At 43.5% G+C, this 16,389-nt stretch overlaps 1 protein-coding gene across 3 annotated transcripts in view; it reads left to right on the top strand.

Annotated features, from left to right (window-relative positions):
* KIF26B (kinesin family member 26B) overlaps window positions 1-16,389 on the top strand; it is a 439,262-nt gene that overhangs the window by 266,581 nt on the left and 156,292 nt on the right. Inside the window, exon 1 of one of the 3 annotated variants that reach the window (XM_077901366.1) lies at window positions 7,334-7,731. The exons of the other annotated variants lie outside the window; for them this stretch is intronic. Within the exon in view, the coding sequence (XP_077757492.1) occupies window positions 7,709-7,731 (23 nt within the window). The 5' untranslated portion in view covers window positions 7,334-7,708. Of the gene's footprint in view, window positions 1-7,333; window positions 7,732-16,389 lie in introns of those variants that run through there. 3 annotated transcript variants of the gene reach the window in all.

Genomic DNA, 16,389 nt, shown 5'->3' with positions numbered 1-16,389 from the left:
ATATCCAGATTGGTAGGGGGATCCCTGGGTGGCTCAGCAGTTGAGCGCCTGCCTTGGGCCCAGGGGTGATCCTGGAGTCCTGGGATCGAGTCCCATGTTGGACTCCCTGCATGGAGCCTGCTTGTCCCTCTGCCTGTGTCTCTGCCTCTGTGTGTGTGTGTTTCTCATGAATAAATAAATAAAATCTTTAAAAAAAATCCAGATTGGTAGAATAAGGATAATAATGTTATGTGCTTCACAGAGTTGTGATGAGAATGCAATAAATTGATACATGTAAAGCCCTTAGAACTTGCACATGGTAAGCACGGTTCACAGGTGTTCATTTTTAGCTGTGCCAGAGGTTTGAACCTAGGTTACTTTGAGGCTAGAGCTCTTTGTTGCCTGTTGTGTCTTTATATAACTTTATAAAAGCAAGAGGAGTAATTTTTTTTCTTTCTCGTACCGCAAAAAAGGGATGATAGTCCTGCTTTAGCATACAAAGGTATCATGGAGTTTCATTTTTATCTACAGAACACTTTTTAAATGCAGAATAATTGCTGTACTGGGCGGGTTGTTAGAATTCATACCAAAATTAGACTTTGTGACCTGAAGTTTAAACAATTGCATTTTTGCTAAGACTACCCATATTTAGAGGCATCGAGCAGTCCAAAATAATTCAATTCCTTTATCAACACACAGACGGAGGATTGTTGGGCCTCTTTTACTAAATTTGGCTCCACTACACTTCTGTCTTTAGAACTAGGCAATTGCTTCATTATGCATACATAGTGCTTCCCTCATATTTTGGTAACTACTGCTCTGTTGCACATTCACTGGATGCCAGCTGTACATCTATAAAATTCTTTTGAGAATTTGGCGCTTTGACTATCCATCCAAAGTTAGCGTATAAATCAACTAAGGTAGCTTGCACTTAAGATAAGATGAACTCCAAGCCTAGGATAGATAACTAGATCCTTCTTTCCTGATATGAAAGTCATCTTGCCTATTGTTTTATAACTACTGATTAAAAAAAAAAAAGGTCATTATAGTATGATTACCGTCCAACAGAGGCTTAAGATTTATTTTTTTTATTTTTATTTTTTTATTTATTTATGATAGTCACACACACACTCACAGAGAGAGAGAGAGAGACATAGACAGAGGGAGAAGCAGGCTCCATGCACCCGGAGCCCGACGTGGGATTCGATCCCGGGTCTCCAGGATCGCGCCCTGGGCCAAAGGCAGGCGCTAAACCGCTGCGCCACCCAGGGATCCCGAGGCTTAAGATTTAATGAAAACTACATAAAACATATATACTTTCTTAAATCTTTCTGAGAACAAGGTGGAATGAGAGGAGATTATTTTTGGAAGGAAGCAGCAGCAATTATTTTGGAAAACCGTGACTAGTTTACACTGCAGGTTCAGTGAAGATCAAAACTAGGTTTGTCTTGCTCTGGGCACTCTATACACACTTGTTTGATGATCAATTGAATGAATGAATGAATGAATGAGAGTAATGGTCATAATTATAGACATAGTTTGGATATGAAGAAAATGCCTCCGGATGAAGAAAGAGAAGTCAAGTCAGAGGGCAAAGAACCCAAGGACATGAGCAGTTGCCAGATTCTTCCATGAGTAAGTGGGATGGGCTCTCCTTGAAAACTTACCTATACTAACTGGGAAAGAGCCTTATGGTGAACTCTTTTTTGAACTACACATATGTTTTCCTAATTTGTCTTTTAAAAATTACATCTAGGGGCGCCTTGGGTGGCTCAGTAAGTTAAGCATCTGCCTTCAGCTCAGGTCATGATCTCAAGGTCCTGGGATTGAGCCCCTTGTTGGGCTCTGTGCTCAGCAGGGAGTCTGCTTCTCTTTCTTCTCCTTCTGCCCCTTCCTCTCCTTGTGCTCACCCTTGTCTCTCTCTCAAATAAATAAAAATCTTTTAAAAACTGCATCTGAATTTCCATCTATCACTCTTCCTTGTGAGTATACCTCATTAACACAAAGAGTTCATGTCTCCTTGGCCATACAGGACATGAATTCAACTTCTAATTTATATAAAGTACCAAGATTTTTATGCTCCTTTTGGGTAGCTCTGACACCCCTTCTCCCCCTGGAGATAACACATGTCAAAAAGTTTTTAAGATACTGGCTTTTCCCAAATTCTGCATTTACATCCTTGAAAGAGCCCCCCCCATCCCCCGATCTAACTAAATATTAGAGGTATTTGACCCCTTATTTAAAAAAAAGAAATGTTTGATGTTCTGACTATTTTCAACAAAAGATCTCTGTTCTCAAATGCGTTCTATGGAGAGAATTCCTCAGTTCTTTTGAGAGGGATAAAAATTCTCTTAAGTCGGCCAGACTGAAGATCAAGGGTGTCAGAGCACCACATGTCTGAAGAGTGATCATCATCATGAAAAGAGGCTTGATGGTGAGGGGGATGTTTCAACCCCTGGATGGACCAATGGATTTGGAGCTAGAACTTAGGAGTTTTACTCTTGGTGTTGTCACAGGGTGGTGCCTTAAGAAGATTTGAATCTCCTGTCTCTCCTGGAAGGCTTTAATTATTTCCTAGGACAAGCCCAGCTCTACTTTGGGAGTTTTGTCCAGGTGGCTCACACCCACCTCACTTGCTCCCCCTCCCTCCTCCGGGCACAGACAGCCCCGTTCTAGGGCTTCTGCGACCCACTCCACCTGCCTTCCTGGCCACTTTCCCCCCTTCCTTTCTCTCTCCATGCTTTTTCTCTTGTTTTCTCAGATCAAATTGTAGCGGTGATCAGGTTTATCCCCTCTCATAACCAAGCTTGGAAAAACAGGGAGTACAAGACCACAGCAGGCTCTGGAAGACATTGTAAAACTACGTATCTTAAGCAAATCCTTAACTTCCTACTGTAAGCCCAATTGCAAATTGATTTTCACCTGGGAAAATGTAGTAAATACTATGTAAAACAGTATTGTTAAAAAAAAAAAAAAAAGCAAAATGTACTAGGCTCCCACAGTGCCTGACAGCTCCAAAGTGACCAAGGGACTGTTTGCTCATTAGCTGACTTGAAATCCGTATTTGTGGACGGTTGAAGTCTTAAAGGTACAAAAGCAGTACGTACAGCTCTCATATAATGTCCCTTCATTCCTTTTGTTAGACTTCCTTTTCTGAATAGCATGGATCTTGAAACTAATGACCAAACGGAAACCTTCATAAAATGTGTAGACTCGGTGGCACAGCACATCGGGGAACGCAATCTGGTTTTTAACCACCTCTGTGTTGTGTTTTCAGAATACACATGGTTCATTTTAATCTTGATGTCTTGAAATGAAGGATTTTCATGCGTTGGCTATTTCCCATGGGGGAAACTCACAGGTAATTCAGGAAGGGTTCTTTTAGAGTTTTTTTCATTATTTGTAAGGATCTGGCAACCAGGACACCTTCTCCCTTGCATATGAATATCTATATTTTTATGTAAAAGGTGCCACTGGTGTTTTAACTGCTTAGATTTCTTTTCTTTTTAATCATTACTTGGGACAGTATTTTCTTATAAGAGGGAATAGGAAGTTACTGTCTCTTAGGCCCACAGCAGACAGTGGGGCCTGATTTCTTATGTCCCCCAAGGCACAGCCTTCATCACACACACTACTTGCTGTGTTTTGGAGCTAGGAAGGAGATCACTATGAACTGCAACCAAGGAATTCGGTTCATTGAACAGAAAGCTCTTTCGCTTGTGTTGCCATCTTAAATCCTTTTGATAAACCCATAAATTACCATATTGTCCAAGTCCTCTGGGAAGTCATTCTTAATCCCATCATTATTTATGTAGTTCCCTATCTGTCCAGTAAACCAGAATTTAGCTGTAAAGGCATCTGCTGCTGAATTTCTATTATGATCTTGTCTTTATATGTGAGCTGATTTGTTTTCCCGTCATGGATGGCCTTAAGTAATGTGTGTTCTCCTTTTTTTGTGTGTCGTCTGAGGACAGTGGGAACATCATAGAATGGTACAGCGGGGGCATCAAGATTGCTCTTAAAGAAGGATCTAGAAGGCACACCTTCGTGTCCATTACACATGGCCACTAGAAATTCTGGTGAACACGGGAGAGAGAAATTCTGGTGGCGGCAGCTTTCCCAGCTATCTGCCAGACCACCACAAACTTCTTGTTGGGATCCCCAGCTCAAAAGTGCTGAGGATGATGTTTGCTAAGCAAATGTGTTGACAAACAGACCAGACCTTAACTTAGCTTCTTCTTTGTGTCTCAAGGTAGAATCCTGTGGGTCGTCTTCATTTCATTTTCACCAAGTTTAAGGACCATTTTCACCTGTTTTGGGGCTTAATTTGGTACAGAGTGAAATACAGTGGCTTATGTGTAGAAGGATTTGGATTCTCTGGGGCACCTGGTGGCTTAGTTGGTTTAGCATCTGCCATTGGCTCAGGTGTCCTGGGATCGAGTCCTGCATCAGGCTCCCTGCTCCTCACAGAGTCTGCTTCTCCCTCTCCTCTCTGCTCATTCTCTATCTCTCTCTTTTTCTCTCTCAAATAAATAAATAAAATCTTTTTTAAAAAAAGGATATAGATTCTAGATCTTGTTCTGGAATGTATTAGCTGTGTGACCAATAACAAGTGATTTAACTTTTCAGAGCTCTGATTCTACAGTTATTCATGGAGGGCTCAATACCACATGAAACAGTTTAGAAACTATAAAACACTACTTAAAATGCCTTTTAGATAGATAATGGGTGTTGTTCTGGACTCTCTTCCTTTAGCACCCCTTCCATCCATCTGTCCTCCATTCATCTATCTATCCCATTTTTTAAAAAAGACTTATTTATTTTAGAGAGAGCACGTGGGGCCAGGGGCAGAAAGAGTCTTAAGCAGACTCCACACTGAGTGCAGGGCTGGATGCAGTGCTTGATCCCACGACCTTGCGATCAGGACAGGAGCTGAAACCAAGAGTTAGATGCTCAACTAACTGTACCACCCTGACATCCCTATCCCATTACTAGTGTGAATGATTTCTAACTTTAATTTATAATTCCTCCAAGCCAAGTAAATGGGTTTTTTTTTTATTCCTGCTAATTTTGGTGGTCCTTCTTCTCCAGGAGGGTTAATACATACTCTTCTCCCACTACAAACAGCCCATTTCTACTTGGGACATCTCTTTGCAAACTGTGGGTTTTAAATGTGAAAGCTTTGTGAGCCTCAGAAACATCAGTTTATCAGAAGTCACCTCCACAGTATTGCACATCTGGTTCACTTCACTCTCATATTTTTTCTTCTTGTCCTATTAACCTCCTTTTTAAGTTAACTCTTTGCAATTTTTTTCCTATTCATTCTCCACTAAGTCCTCACTTTCTAGATGAAATCCCAGATGTTATGACCTAGTGAAAATTTCTTCTTTATTGTTATGTGTATCGTGCGTACAAAATATTATATGAACTGTAGTCAGATGCTCAGTTTGAAGACAAATAAGAAAGCAAACATCTATGTATCAGCCACCTAGGTTAAGACATACTCTTATGACATATTTAGCCATTTAACTAATGCACATTTATTGAGTGCCTGCTTTGCATCCAGACTTTGGGAACATATAGGATGACTGAGAGATCATGTAATTGACATGAAACAGCACATCAACATCTAATAGGGAAGAAAAATTGGCCAATCAGTAATTGCAACATATAAAGGTATTTGCAGGAGGGGATACAGACAAGATTGGAACCCATGCCTACACCTGGGAGAGTTGGCAAGGCTACTAAAAGGGTGAGACTTTGGACTCAATTCTCAAAGCAACCCAAATGGCTTGCTTATCTATTTATTAGAGAGGTGTAGAGGGGGAGGGAGAGAGAGAATCTCAAGCAGACTCCACACTCAGTGTGGAACCCAACCTGGGGAGTGATTTCACGACCCTGAGATCATGGCCTAAGCCCAAATCAAGAGCTAGTTGCTTAACTGAGCCCCCCGCCCTGCAGGTGCCCTGCCTTTGGACTGGGTGTTTTGGGATGATTTGTCTGAAGAAGAGAATTCTTGGCAAAGGCAACAACATATGTAGTCTCAGGGCTTGGAAAGTGGCCAGTCCTTCTATCAGCTCCCACTTGGCTTCTGTGATCCCTCCCTCCTGGTGGCACCACCACTGCTCTGGCCCTATGGTGTTCTCACAGGTGTTCCATTAGCATCTCTACTCACTTTGTTTAGTCTTTCATTCATTCATCTGCTCACCCAACACTGTCGAAGAAATAAGCCTTTGGAAACTTCAGCCTGCATCAGAATCACCTGTGGAGCTTGTTAAAATGCAGATTCTGGCCCCTACAGGCTCAGTCATCATCTTTGGGGTGGGGTTGCGGGGTCCACATTGTGGACACGCTGTCACCAGGTATGTCCAGCACAGGTGGTCAGGATCACATTTAGAGAAATACAGTGAATGGGTTCCTTGTATGGAGAAGGGAGGTTGCAGAGAACATGAGGAATCAGTGGTAGATGGTCTTGTGCTATCCACGGTCATGGTCGCCCCTCCAGCGTGTGCTGAGACTTTCTTGCCCCTACCTTTCTGCCTCAGCTCCCCTTTGCTGCCTTTGCTGTCACTTCTTTCTCCCCCCAGGCCACCACCTGTTCCCTTGCTGTCGCAGAGCTCCCCCACCCCCATGTGTCTCATGTCCCTGCTCCATGCTATCTCCCTCCTCCCGGGACATGATCTCTGCCTTGGCTCTGCCCAGCGTCCAGGCTGTGCTGCCACAAACAATGGGGTGGCATGCAAAATGGACAGTCACTTTGAAAGCCTCCCCCCCCCCCACCTCTCTATTCTCTATTCTCTTCTCTTTGAGGGTTTCCTGAGGCAAGGAAAAAGACACAGGGACACCTCCCTCCAGAATGAGGGAAGAAGCGATTGGAGATAACGGAGGCAAGGGGCGCTGGTTGTCTGATTTGCTTCCATTACCGAGAGCATTTGAATAGTTTGAAGACGTGTAAACTGTGAGCCTAGACATTTTCACTGAAATATATGCATGGAGATATTATCCTCTTGGGGACATATGCCTGCATCTGTTTGTCTACAAGTATTTACTTGCAGAACCTTGGTTCTGTCGGCTTTGTCTGCACCAAATGGGTATAACTTGGATGTATAATTAAAGATTTTAAACACTTGATTTTGATCATCCGTTTTGCAGCTGCCGTGCTCAGAAAATGCCTAAGCTTCTGTGGGTTAATGGGAGTTCCAGCAAGTGTTTCTGTCTCTCCTGGTCTCTATTAGTAAAGCTCCTCTCTTCCCTGCCTCTCTGCCTCTCCCCCCCTCCCTCCCCGCCTGCCTCTGCTCTTCCCTCCCTCCCGCTCCGAGATAGCAGACAAGAGAGGAACTGGTGCAGCTTCCCCTGAGAAGCGTGCTTGCATGCGCGGATGGGCAGGATCCCGTGAGTTCCTCTGCCATCGATGCCTTGTGCTTGGAGGGAAATGCAATGTTGGAGCAGGGGCTGAGCTGGACTAGAAAGGTGGCTGGGAGCTTGGGGAGGCCCGGATCCTGGGTTAGCCTCAGGCTGGAATCACAGGAATGTTTCACCGGGGTCTGCCCTGAGCATTCCCAGACCCCCATGGATTTCAGAATTCCCCAGCCTTTTCTCCTTTACCTTCGCTCTATCTTACTTCCTCCTGAGATGGCCCCAGATCTGCAAGAGACATTTGCAAGGAGCTATTTACTAACAGATGTGAAGAAATGGATTCTGCACTTGATTATTTAGCCATGATTTATCAATGATGATGGATTGGAAAGCAGTGTAAGTAACAGCTGTCTGTTTCTGTAGTTAGATGGTCTGTTCTTCGTTGTTGTTGTTGTTGTTTTTTTACTTTAACTTTCTCAGTGAATTTCCTTTCGAGAAGAGTGAGAATAACATGTCTCAAGTATTCCAAAGAACTTGGGAGGGTCCAGATTGTAGGAGCTTTCTTCTTGTTCTATTGACTTGCAGAATACTTACAGCTCTATCAGATGAGGCACACAAACTGATACGGAATCTACAAACATCCCCCTGAGGATGAGGCTGAAATGGGAAATAAATGAACCAGGTTTTTGAACTGACAATCATTGCTATAATCAGACTTATTCAGAGTTGCTAAAATATTTGACATTGGCTCACTGTGGAATCAAAGATGGAATTGAAATGTGTTCTCTTCGCAGGGTCATAAAATGAAGTTAGCCTGTGGCTTTCAGAACAGGTTCTGGCTACATACGTATGAGATTGATCCCCCCCCCCCCCATGTTAAATGTCAACTCTATTTCCCTTCTATTTCAGCTTTTCTTGAGACAGAACACCTCCCCGTTTTAGCATATAATGTCTGGCCACCCGACAGTTGCAGGACACTGGCGATTTGCAAGCCAGTCTGTGCTAGTCAGAGTTTTCCATCTTTCTGACCTGGGGCTTGATTTAAGCACTTAAACTGCCCAGCCTTAGAGGGGATAAAAACCAGTAACTTGAAGACCAGAATCAGTTTATTTCACAGGAGAAGGGAATGGCTATCCGAAAGATTAGAAATTGAAATGAAAGAATATGATTTGCCTTTTCTTATTGGAAATAAGGTTAATTTGGTGTGGCAAGAGCAACTTCAGCTTTCCTTATTTGACAACAGTATACTCCAGGAGACTTCTGAGGTCCTAAGTCACTTACATAAGAACATCAAAGTAGATTGCTGGTCTTTTTTTATGGCCGGTTGCAACTTTCTCTCTTATAGTCCGTGCGATAGTATCAATACAGAGATCTCTGCCTTCCTAAAACTTGCTGAGATCTGGAAGCGAGGTTTCTAACAGCGACACCATAAGGAGCTTTTCTGAGTAACCTTTGGCTTTCTCTCTCCATCCCATCCAGACTCTGGGCAGGGCTGCCGCCCCTCCCACCTGCCCATCCCCCTGCCTATCTCCCAGCCTCCGTCCTTCCCCCTGGGTCTTGGAACATCATAAAAGACCCTTCTAAAGATTCCTTTCAGCGCACCCTGCCCAGCTCTGGACAGAGGGAGCACTGTAATGTAACACACAGGGCTGCCAAATTTGGAATTGAATGAGTTCTGTTGATTCCTGAATATGAAATCCGTTCTGTGAGCAATTGAATGAGATCATATCTCACAAACCTGACCCAAAGTATTCCTAACTTTATTGATTGGCATTTAACATCATCAAGGGTTATAGCGCTGAGCACCCGAGGGGACCAGCCTAAGACCAAACTAAACCCCCAAACTCTTCTCGGATTCCTGCTTGGGCAAATATACCTAGGGCCACGCCTTTTAAAATATGTCCTTTGTTATCAAGGGAAATCTGAGACAGAAAACACATGTTGGCAGGGTCACGTGAGTGCCTCTCCGCTCATGAAGTGGTTGTATCACAAGGGGAAATGCTTTCAATCTAGCACCGTTTTGTTTTGGTTTTTTTGTTCATACGGGTTCCGTCAGACTCACGCATCTGGAAGGGGTTTGGAAGGGAGTGAAAAAGCCAAGACAGAACATGCAGGGCAAAGGAAAATCACTAAAAAAGTCAGTTTTGAAAGGGAACAATTCTCTTACCCAATTCCAGTTCCCATCCTTGGTTTCAATTCCTGTGAAAGCATCCACTCATGTTGTCCTCCTGCGTTCATGCAGACACAGATTCTTTCATTCTGCTTTTGGATTTCAAGCAAAGGAGGGAGATTGCTTCAGAACTATTTTTTTAAAGGCAATAAGAAACCATCTTTGAAGTTCCTGCTCACTTCAACAGAGCAAGCAACTCCCATCCCCTCCTGCTTTTCCTCCTTTACACCCCCCGACCCGCGCCTTGGAAGTATCCCTGGTGAGCAGCTCTGAATCCCCCAGGGATCTCATGTGTATCCTATTAGGGCAAGAAGACCAGCTGCCAAGGGCAGGATTTTGCTTGGAGGGTGGAGAATGCTTTTTACCAGTAAACGAGCAATGGGGCCAGATATGCTGATACCATACAGTCTTTGAGAGAGGCAGCTGATTGGCATCAGTAAAACTGCTGAGCAATTAAAAAAAAATACTGCAGTCAAGGTGAGAAGAAGAGAAAGAGGTGAGGTGCCTCTGAGGAGTGTCAGGCAAAGTTCTGTTACGCGCCCAGAAGATCTGAATTGATAATGCCAATGGTTAATAGAGAGAAACTGATCAATACCTTGCAGATGGAATGGAGCCTTCATTTTGGCCGATGTTTTCTGCAAAGCTTGCTCAGGAGCAACTGCCAGTTCTCTCAGTTGGCTCTGCAGTCTGGGCTGCGAAGGTGTGTTCTCCTTACATACCCCTCTTCCTTAGCCACTGGGTCCCATTGAAAGTTAGGAGCTGGGGTGCCTGGGTGGCTCAGTTAGCTAAGCCTTTGGTTTGGGGCTCTGGTCCTGATCTCAGGGTCATGAGATCGAGCCTCACGCCAGGCTCAGCACTCAGTGTGGAGTCTTCTTGAAATTCTACTTCTCCTTCTGCCCCTCCTGCGCATGCTGTCTCTCCTCCCCCCTCTCCAAATAAATAAGTCTTTAAAAAAAAAAACAAAAATAAATAAAAGTTGGGAGCTTATAAAAGGTTCCAAAAGCAAGTGTTGTCTTCAGATCTTCAGCTCCGAGGAGAAGTGCTTCTATTAGGGTCATCACTTTTCTTAGGTTCTTGTGTTTGCCCTTTGTCTGTACTGACAGTCCGCAGTCTTATACCTTCAAGATCCCTCTCACCATGAGGTTCCTCCCAATTTCATCTGTACCACAAGGAACTGTCAGGTTCCTCATGAATTTGGCTGCAGAGCCCAGACGTGTGTTGCACAGCACGCCTATCCTCAACCTCATCTTCCCACCTGTTCCCTTGGAAAGGCTGCAGGGAAGGCACCTGTCTTCAATAAATTTGGAAAAGAAATCTGACCCATTAAAAACGCCTCTGGAAGTTTTCTTGATCTGAGGAAATCTTGCCTCCGCCACAAACTTTCTCATCATCTTTCTCCAGGAGCGGGTGGAAGAACTGCTATCAGACCCCCCTACATTCCGCAGAGCCAATAGTTAGAGTGCACACTTGAGCTACTGGTGGGTACATTTCTCAGCTTCTCTAAGCTTCTGTTCTTGGCATCAGCAAAATGCACAAAATCTTACTGCGTGAGATTTTGCGAAAATCGAAATGTGACATGTGCTCAGCATGATGCCCTGCCATGTCCTTGTTGGTGATGTTGGTGACCCTGTCCTCATGATCCTCTGTGCTTTCCACAGAGGGCCCCGATCCTACATGTTGGGGATTCTGGGGAAGACAGTGTGATAGACAGAAGGGGTGCTGGAGTAGGAGTTGAGACCTGGGTGTTTCTTCAGTCCCAGCCCTGTTAGTAACCACTTGTATGACCTTGAAAGCATGATCACTTCTTCCCCCATGTCCACGAATAGAAATGGTTCCACTTACCTTACTGGATTACTCCACCAAGATTCACACTGGCCCTCAACCCAGCATGTCCTCCTTTAATCCCCGTCTTGGCTAATTCCTTCCTTCTCTTCCCTGATTCCATGCACCTGGGTCAGAGTCCTTCCTCTACAATTCTGTGGCTTCTGCATCTGTCCGCCCTAGGCTTCATCCCCACAAAGACATCATGGTGTGCTCGTCTGCCTCTCTTGCGAGACTGTAATCACCTTGACATGGACTGCCCCCTTCCCTCATCTTGAAGGTCAAGACTAGGACCCTGCTCTGCAGATGTTTGCTGAATGAATGCATGAATGAAAGCAAGAAAGAATGTAGAACCTTTGCCCAGCCTCCATTGACTGTCTTGAGCGAAGATAAAATGAAAGACTGTGAAAGGCTTTGATGTGTGGAGAGTGTTGTGGTGGCCTTGAGCTTTAAATTTGTATGAGGCACCATGTACTTTTAGTTCCAATATTTTAGGCAGGTTTTGGGGGCACTAAGAATCAAAACTTTTAGTGAACCGAAACAGTCTTCTTTTCTTGTACTGTCCTTGCAGTCTGGGTCCATCCTTTGTCACAGAAGCAGGACAGGCTTTATGTGGGCCAGAGGCTCTACTGTTGGAAAATCTGTTAGTGACAAAACATTTCATTCCAAAATGATAAGGCTCTGAAAGCCAGTGCCCCTGGGAGGGATCACTCTGTAACTTAACTGGGCCTGGGGTGAGCTGGTGATTGCCGATCCGTGCCTGAGAGGATGGGAAAGGAAAAGAGCTTTCTAAAGTCATAGGTGGGTGGGGAGACAAGGAGAAGGTCCTGGAGTATTGAGGGTTCAGCTCACCCACTCCTTGGCCTCATCCTGGAGCAGCACAGTCCAGAAGGGTGCTAGCAAGGACTCTGGTGCCTGACACACCTGGGTTTGGATTCCAGCCTTGTATTTGGGTCTCTGCTGTGCATCATGAGCCCTTACAAGGGAGGTTACGGTTTTCCCTAGCAATGCTCGAACTCCGAAACAAGCTCATGATGAAACAAGCTCTTCCTTGGCATTAGGTCGGTTTTTCCTTTAGAAAATGTTCTTTGCAGAGGAGTGGGGGAAATGGCATGTCTGATAGAAATAGTCATTCCCAGTGGCCAGTGGAGAGCCACAGGATGGCCAGAGGGTGACTGAGGTCAAGTCCACGAGCAGGCTTTGTTCATAGACAACTTGTAAGGCTGTGTATATGAATTCTGCAGACATATATGAAAATGCCCATTGTGGCTATCTTTGCAGATCTATTATTCACCTCTTCAGGTCCAGCCCAGGAATGTAGAGGCTCTCAGATATCTCCACAAATGAGCCGCCCACTGCATCTTGACATGGGGCTGGAAATGTGGTGTGAGGTCATGAGCCTGCAAGGCCTTTCTATGCCCATTGGCTGCACGAAAGGGAAATTGAGGAATTCTGCAAAAGCCACAAATATAAGATGTCAGCTCATAAATATGTAAACTCCTCTCTTAGGTAATAAGCTCCCTGACAGCCAAAACTGTCATTTGCACATTCTCGTCAGCTGAACGCAGAGTTCCAGTTGCCAGATTGTCCCTGGATGCTGGGACTCAGAGCTGGGGAGTGGGGAGGAGTGAGAAGGGGAAGCTGGGCTGATTGTTCCTTAAAGATCTCTGGCTGCTCTCCATGGCGCTGTCTCTGCCTCCACCCCACCATCAAGGGGGCTTTCTCTCTTGGTATTTTGATTACTAAGTGTAGGCAAAAATTGTGCTGTGTGGCACTTGCAATAGGAAAAGGATTGAATATGAATATGCAAATGGAGACTGGAAAAATTGTTGCCAGCATTTAGCTTTCAGCAATAGCGACTGAATCCGGACAGATTTCGATCTCTGTTGTTTTATATTTAAAACTGTATAGGGAGCTTAACCAAAATCAACAGTTGCCTATATACCTGATTTTAAAATAGACCTGCAGATAAAAATTAGGGCAGGAAGCAGATATTTGGTATGTAAACATGCTTTGAGCATCTGGTATGTTACAGGTACTTTGTAAGATTTGGGGGATTCGAAAGTGAATCAAAGAGAGGAATGCCTAAGTGCTTAAGATACAAATAAATTCTACTCTAACACTTTTTTTGATAAGCTCCCAAAGTAGCTCTATTAGCAAAATCCTACCAGAAATTATGGAAGAAAAGAATAAGTTCTCCTTTGGGTGGTGAAGAAGGACATGCCTTAGAAGTGGGTTTCAAGGGATGAGTAGGCAGGTGGCTGGAACAGGAGGGGAGGGCATTTCAGACAGAGCAGTTGGCATGACTCTCTGTTTATGCACAGAAGCATGAAAGCGCATGGGTGTATTGGAATTACATTCATATTGCATGATGATTAAAACTAAATACAGAGATCCCTGGATGGCTCAGCAGTTTAGTGCCTGCCTTCAGCCCAGGGCATGGTCCTGGAGTGCCGGGATCGAGTCCCACATCAGGCTTTCTGCATGGAGCCTGCTTCTCCTCTGTGTCTCTGCCTCTCTCTCTGTGTGTCTCTCATAAATAAATAAAATCTTTAAAAAAAAAACCCTAAATATAGTTGACACTTGTACAGTGTGGAGCTTTGGAGGTATTGACATAATCCTCCATCCCTGTGCAGTTGAAAATCTGCATATAACTTCAGGCTTCCCTAAAACATAACTACTAATAGCCTCCTGTTGACCAGAATACCAATAACATAAACAGTCGATTAACACATATTTTGTATATGGTGTGTATTATATATACTGTATTCTTACAATAAAGTAAGTTAGAAGAAAAGGTTATTAAGAAAATCATAAGGAAAAGAAAATACATTTACAGGGCTGTATTTATCGAAAAAAAAAATTAACTTGTAAGTGGACCTGTGCAGTTTCAGCTGGTGTTCAAGGGCCCACTGCATTTTCCAGTAAATCACATTAGATAGGATGGTATAGTGAGGAAGATGAATAAATAGCTGTATCAGATAAGATGCAAAATCATGTCCTGCTTCCTTGCTGATAGAAAACAGTGGATCATTGATCAAGTACAGTGAGAGAACCTAAAACCCAGTGCTCAGAACTGTGGTTCTGTGACAGATTGGGTGGGTGGTCTGTCTTAGACTACTTGTCTACTCATGACTTCTGTATTTCCATTTGTGAACATCATGGTGGAAAGAGGAAAAAGCAGTTTGGGAGTAAAGAGGAGACTGAGTCCAAACAACTTGATTTCCCTTGAAAAGTCAGAAGTCACTGGGAAACTCTCTAGTAAAAAGTGCAGGATCTTATAGTACCTTTCAGGTAATTTTTTTTTTCAAGTATTTATTTTAGAAAGGTAATGCCCGCCAGCATTATGCTAACCCGTTACCTTTATTGAGATGTACACTCAAAATTCATGATATTGAGAGATACTAATGAGTCTTCTAAAACATCAAAGAAGCATGGGATATATTTTGGATGCTCATTAATAGTAAGCCAGGGCGTCACAGTGTTACAAAAGCAATAGCGTTTCCAAGCTGGAGGAGTCCTTGGGAGGTCATGTGTTTTCTGACTTTTAGATCCTTGAAGAGTGGTGTTCTGGGAGTAGAGACTGGGCTAAAGTCCGGGAGCACAGCTGGTGACAACTAGCATGCTCTCTCATACAGTCATTCTTGGATCTGTTTGCACATTCATGTTTTCTATTCAACAAATGTTTATGAGGCCCTTGCAACATGTAGGATAAATATTTGCATGAGATACTGACAGTGCCCTTCAGGAGCTGCCAGTTTTTTAAGGAGGTAAGACATGTATGTGAATAATGTAGACGGCATTATTTTTAAAATACTATGAAAGGTCAGAAATGGAAAATTGTTTCCAAGTAAAATGGAAGAGTGGCCCCTAGAATAGAGAATTTGCTCTGCTAACAAGGACTTCCACAGTCACATTTTTTAATTTAAGATGTTTTGAGCATCTAACCGGAGAAAAAAGTTAAGTTGTTCATAGCCTAAAAACATACTATTCAAGTCCAAGAACGTTATTGATTTAATGACCTTGAAAATGTAATTTTAAAAATTATCTATTTAAAAAAAATCAAATATTTATCAGTTAGTTAATAAAAAATGTGAGCATCACCTAAAGGTTTCACTGTCATGGTGAGAACTACCCCAGGGATGGTCCAAGGAAATGCGGACTTTGAGCCCCCCCTGGAGGAATAAAAGGAAGCCCACCCCTGCAGGTCTGGCAGCAAATGGTTTCTTTTCTAAAGGCCAGAAATGGAAAAAAAAAAAAAGTCATCAAATCAAATTGACTTTTGGAATTAACCTTATAAATCTGAAGTCTACAGTCTTCAACTCACAGAGAACTCACTAACGATATTTCCTTCAACACGCAACTTCAAAAACATCCATCCCTTGGTAGAACAAATGTTAGACACGGACTAATAATGATGTGGAAAAATAATTATAATGAAAACAATAATTATATTTGTTTTGTGAACATAATAGCCTGCAAAGACCCATATTACACAGTATTTCATGGATTATCATCATTTAAGAAGTCAGCAAACCATAAAAATAAACAAAAAAAATCTGTTTATTCAGTTGCTCATTCTACAAGTGTTTATGGAGTATCTACTATGTAACAGGCACCATTCTTGGCAGTAAATAAAACAAATGAAAGCCTTTGCCCTTATGGGCAAGGCTTACATTGGAGCAGGAGATATGAAGCATCAGCTCAGCCCACATGCCTTCCCTTGTGGACACCATAGGATGAGCAAGGGTGTGGGTATGGAGGCAGGGAATCGAAAACACTGGGGAATCGAAAACCTGAAGGCAGGGAATCGAAACACTGGGAGTCTCTCAGAAGGCTGGACTGTCCTGCACCCTTTGTTATTTTTTAAAGATTTTATTTATTTATTCTTGAGAGACAGAGAGAGAGAGAGAGGCAGAGATACAGGCAGAGAGAGAAGCAGGCTCCATGCAGGGAGCCCGACCTGGGACTCAATCTTGGGACTCTAGGATTACACCCTGGGTTGAAGGCAGATGCTCAACCACTGAGCTACCCAGGCATCCCAGTCCTGCACCGTTTAAAAA

Source organism: Canis aureus, chromosome 6, assembly GCF_053574225.1.
Source record: "Canis aureus isolate CA01 chromosome 6, VMU_Caureus_v.1.0, whole genome shotgun sequence".
Lineage (NCBI taxonomy): Eukaryota > Metazoa > Chordata > Mammalia > Carnivora > Canidae > Canis > Canis aureus.
The sequence above is the reverse complement of the archived record's forward strand: the minus strand, read 5'-3'. Positions and strand labels throughout refer to the sequence as shown.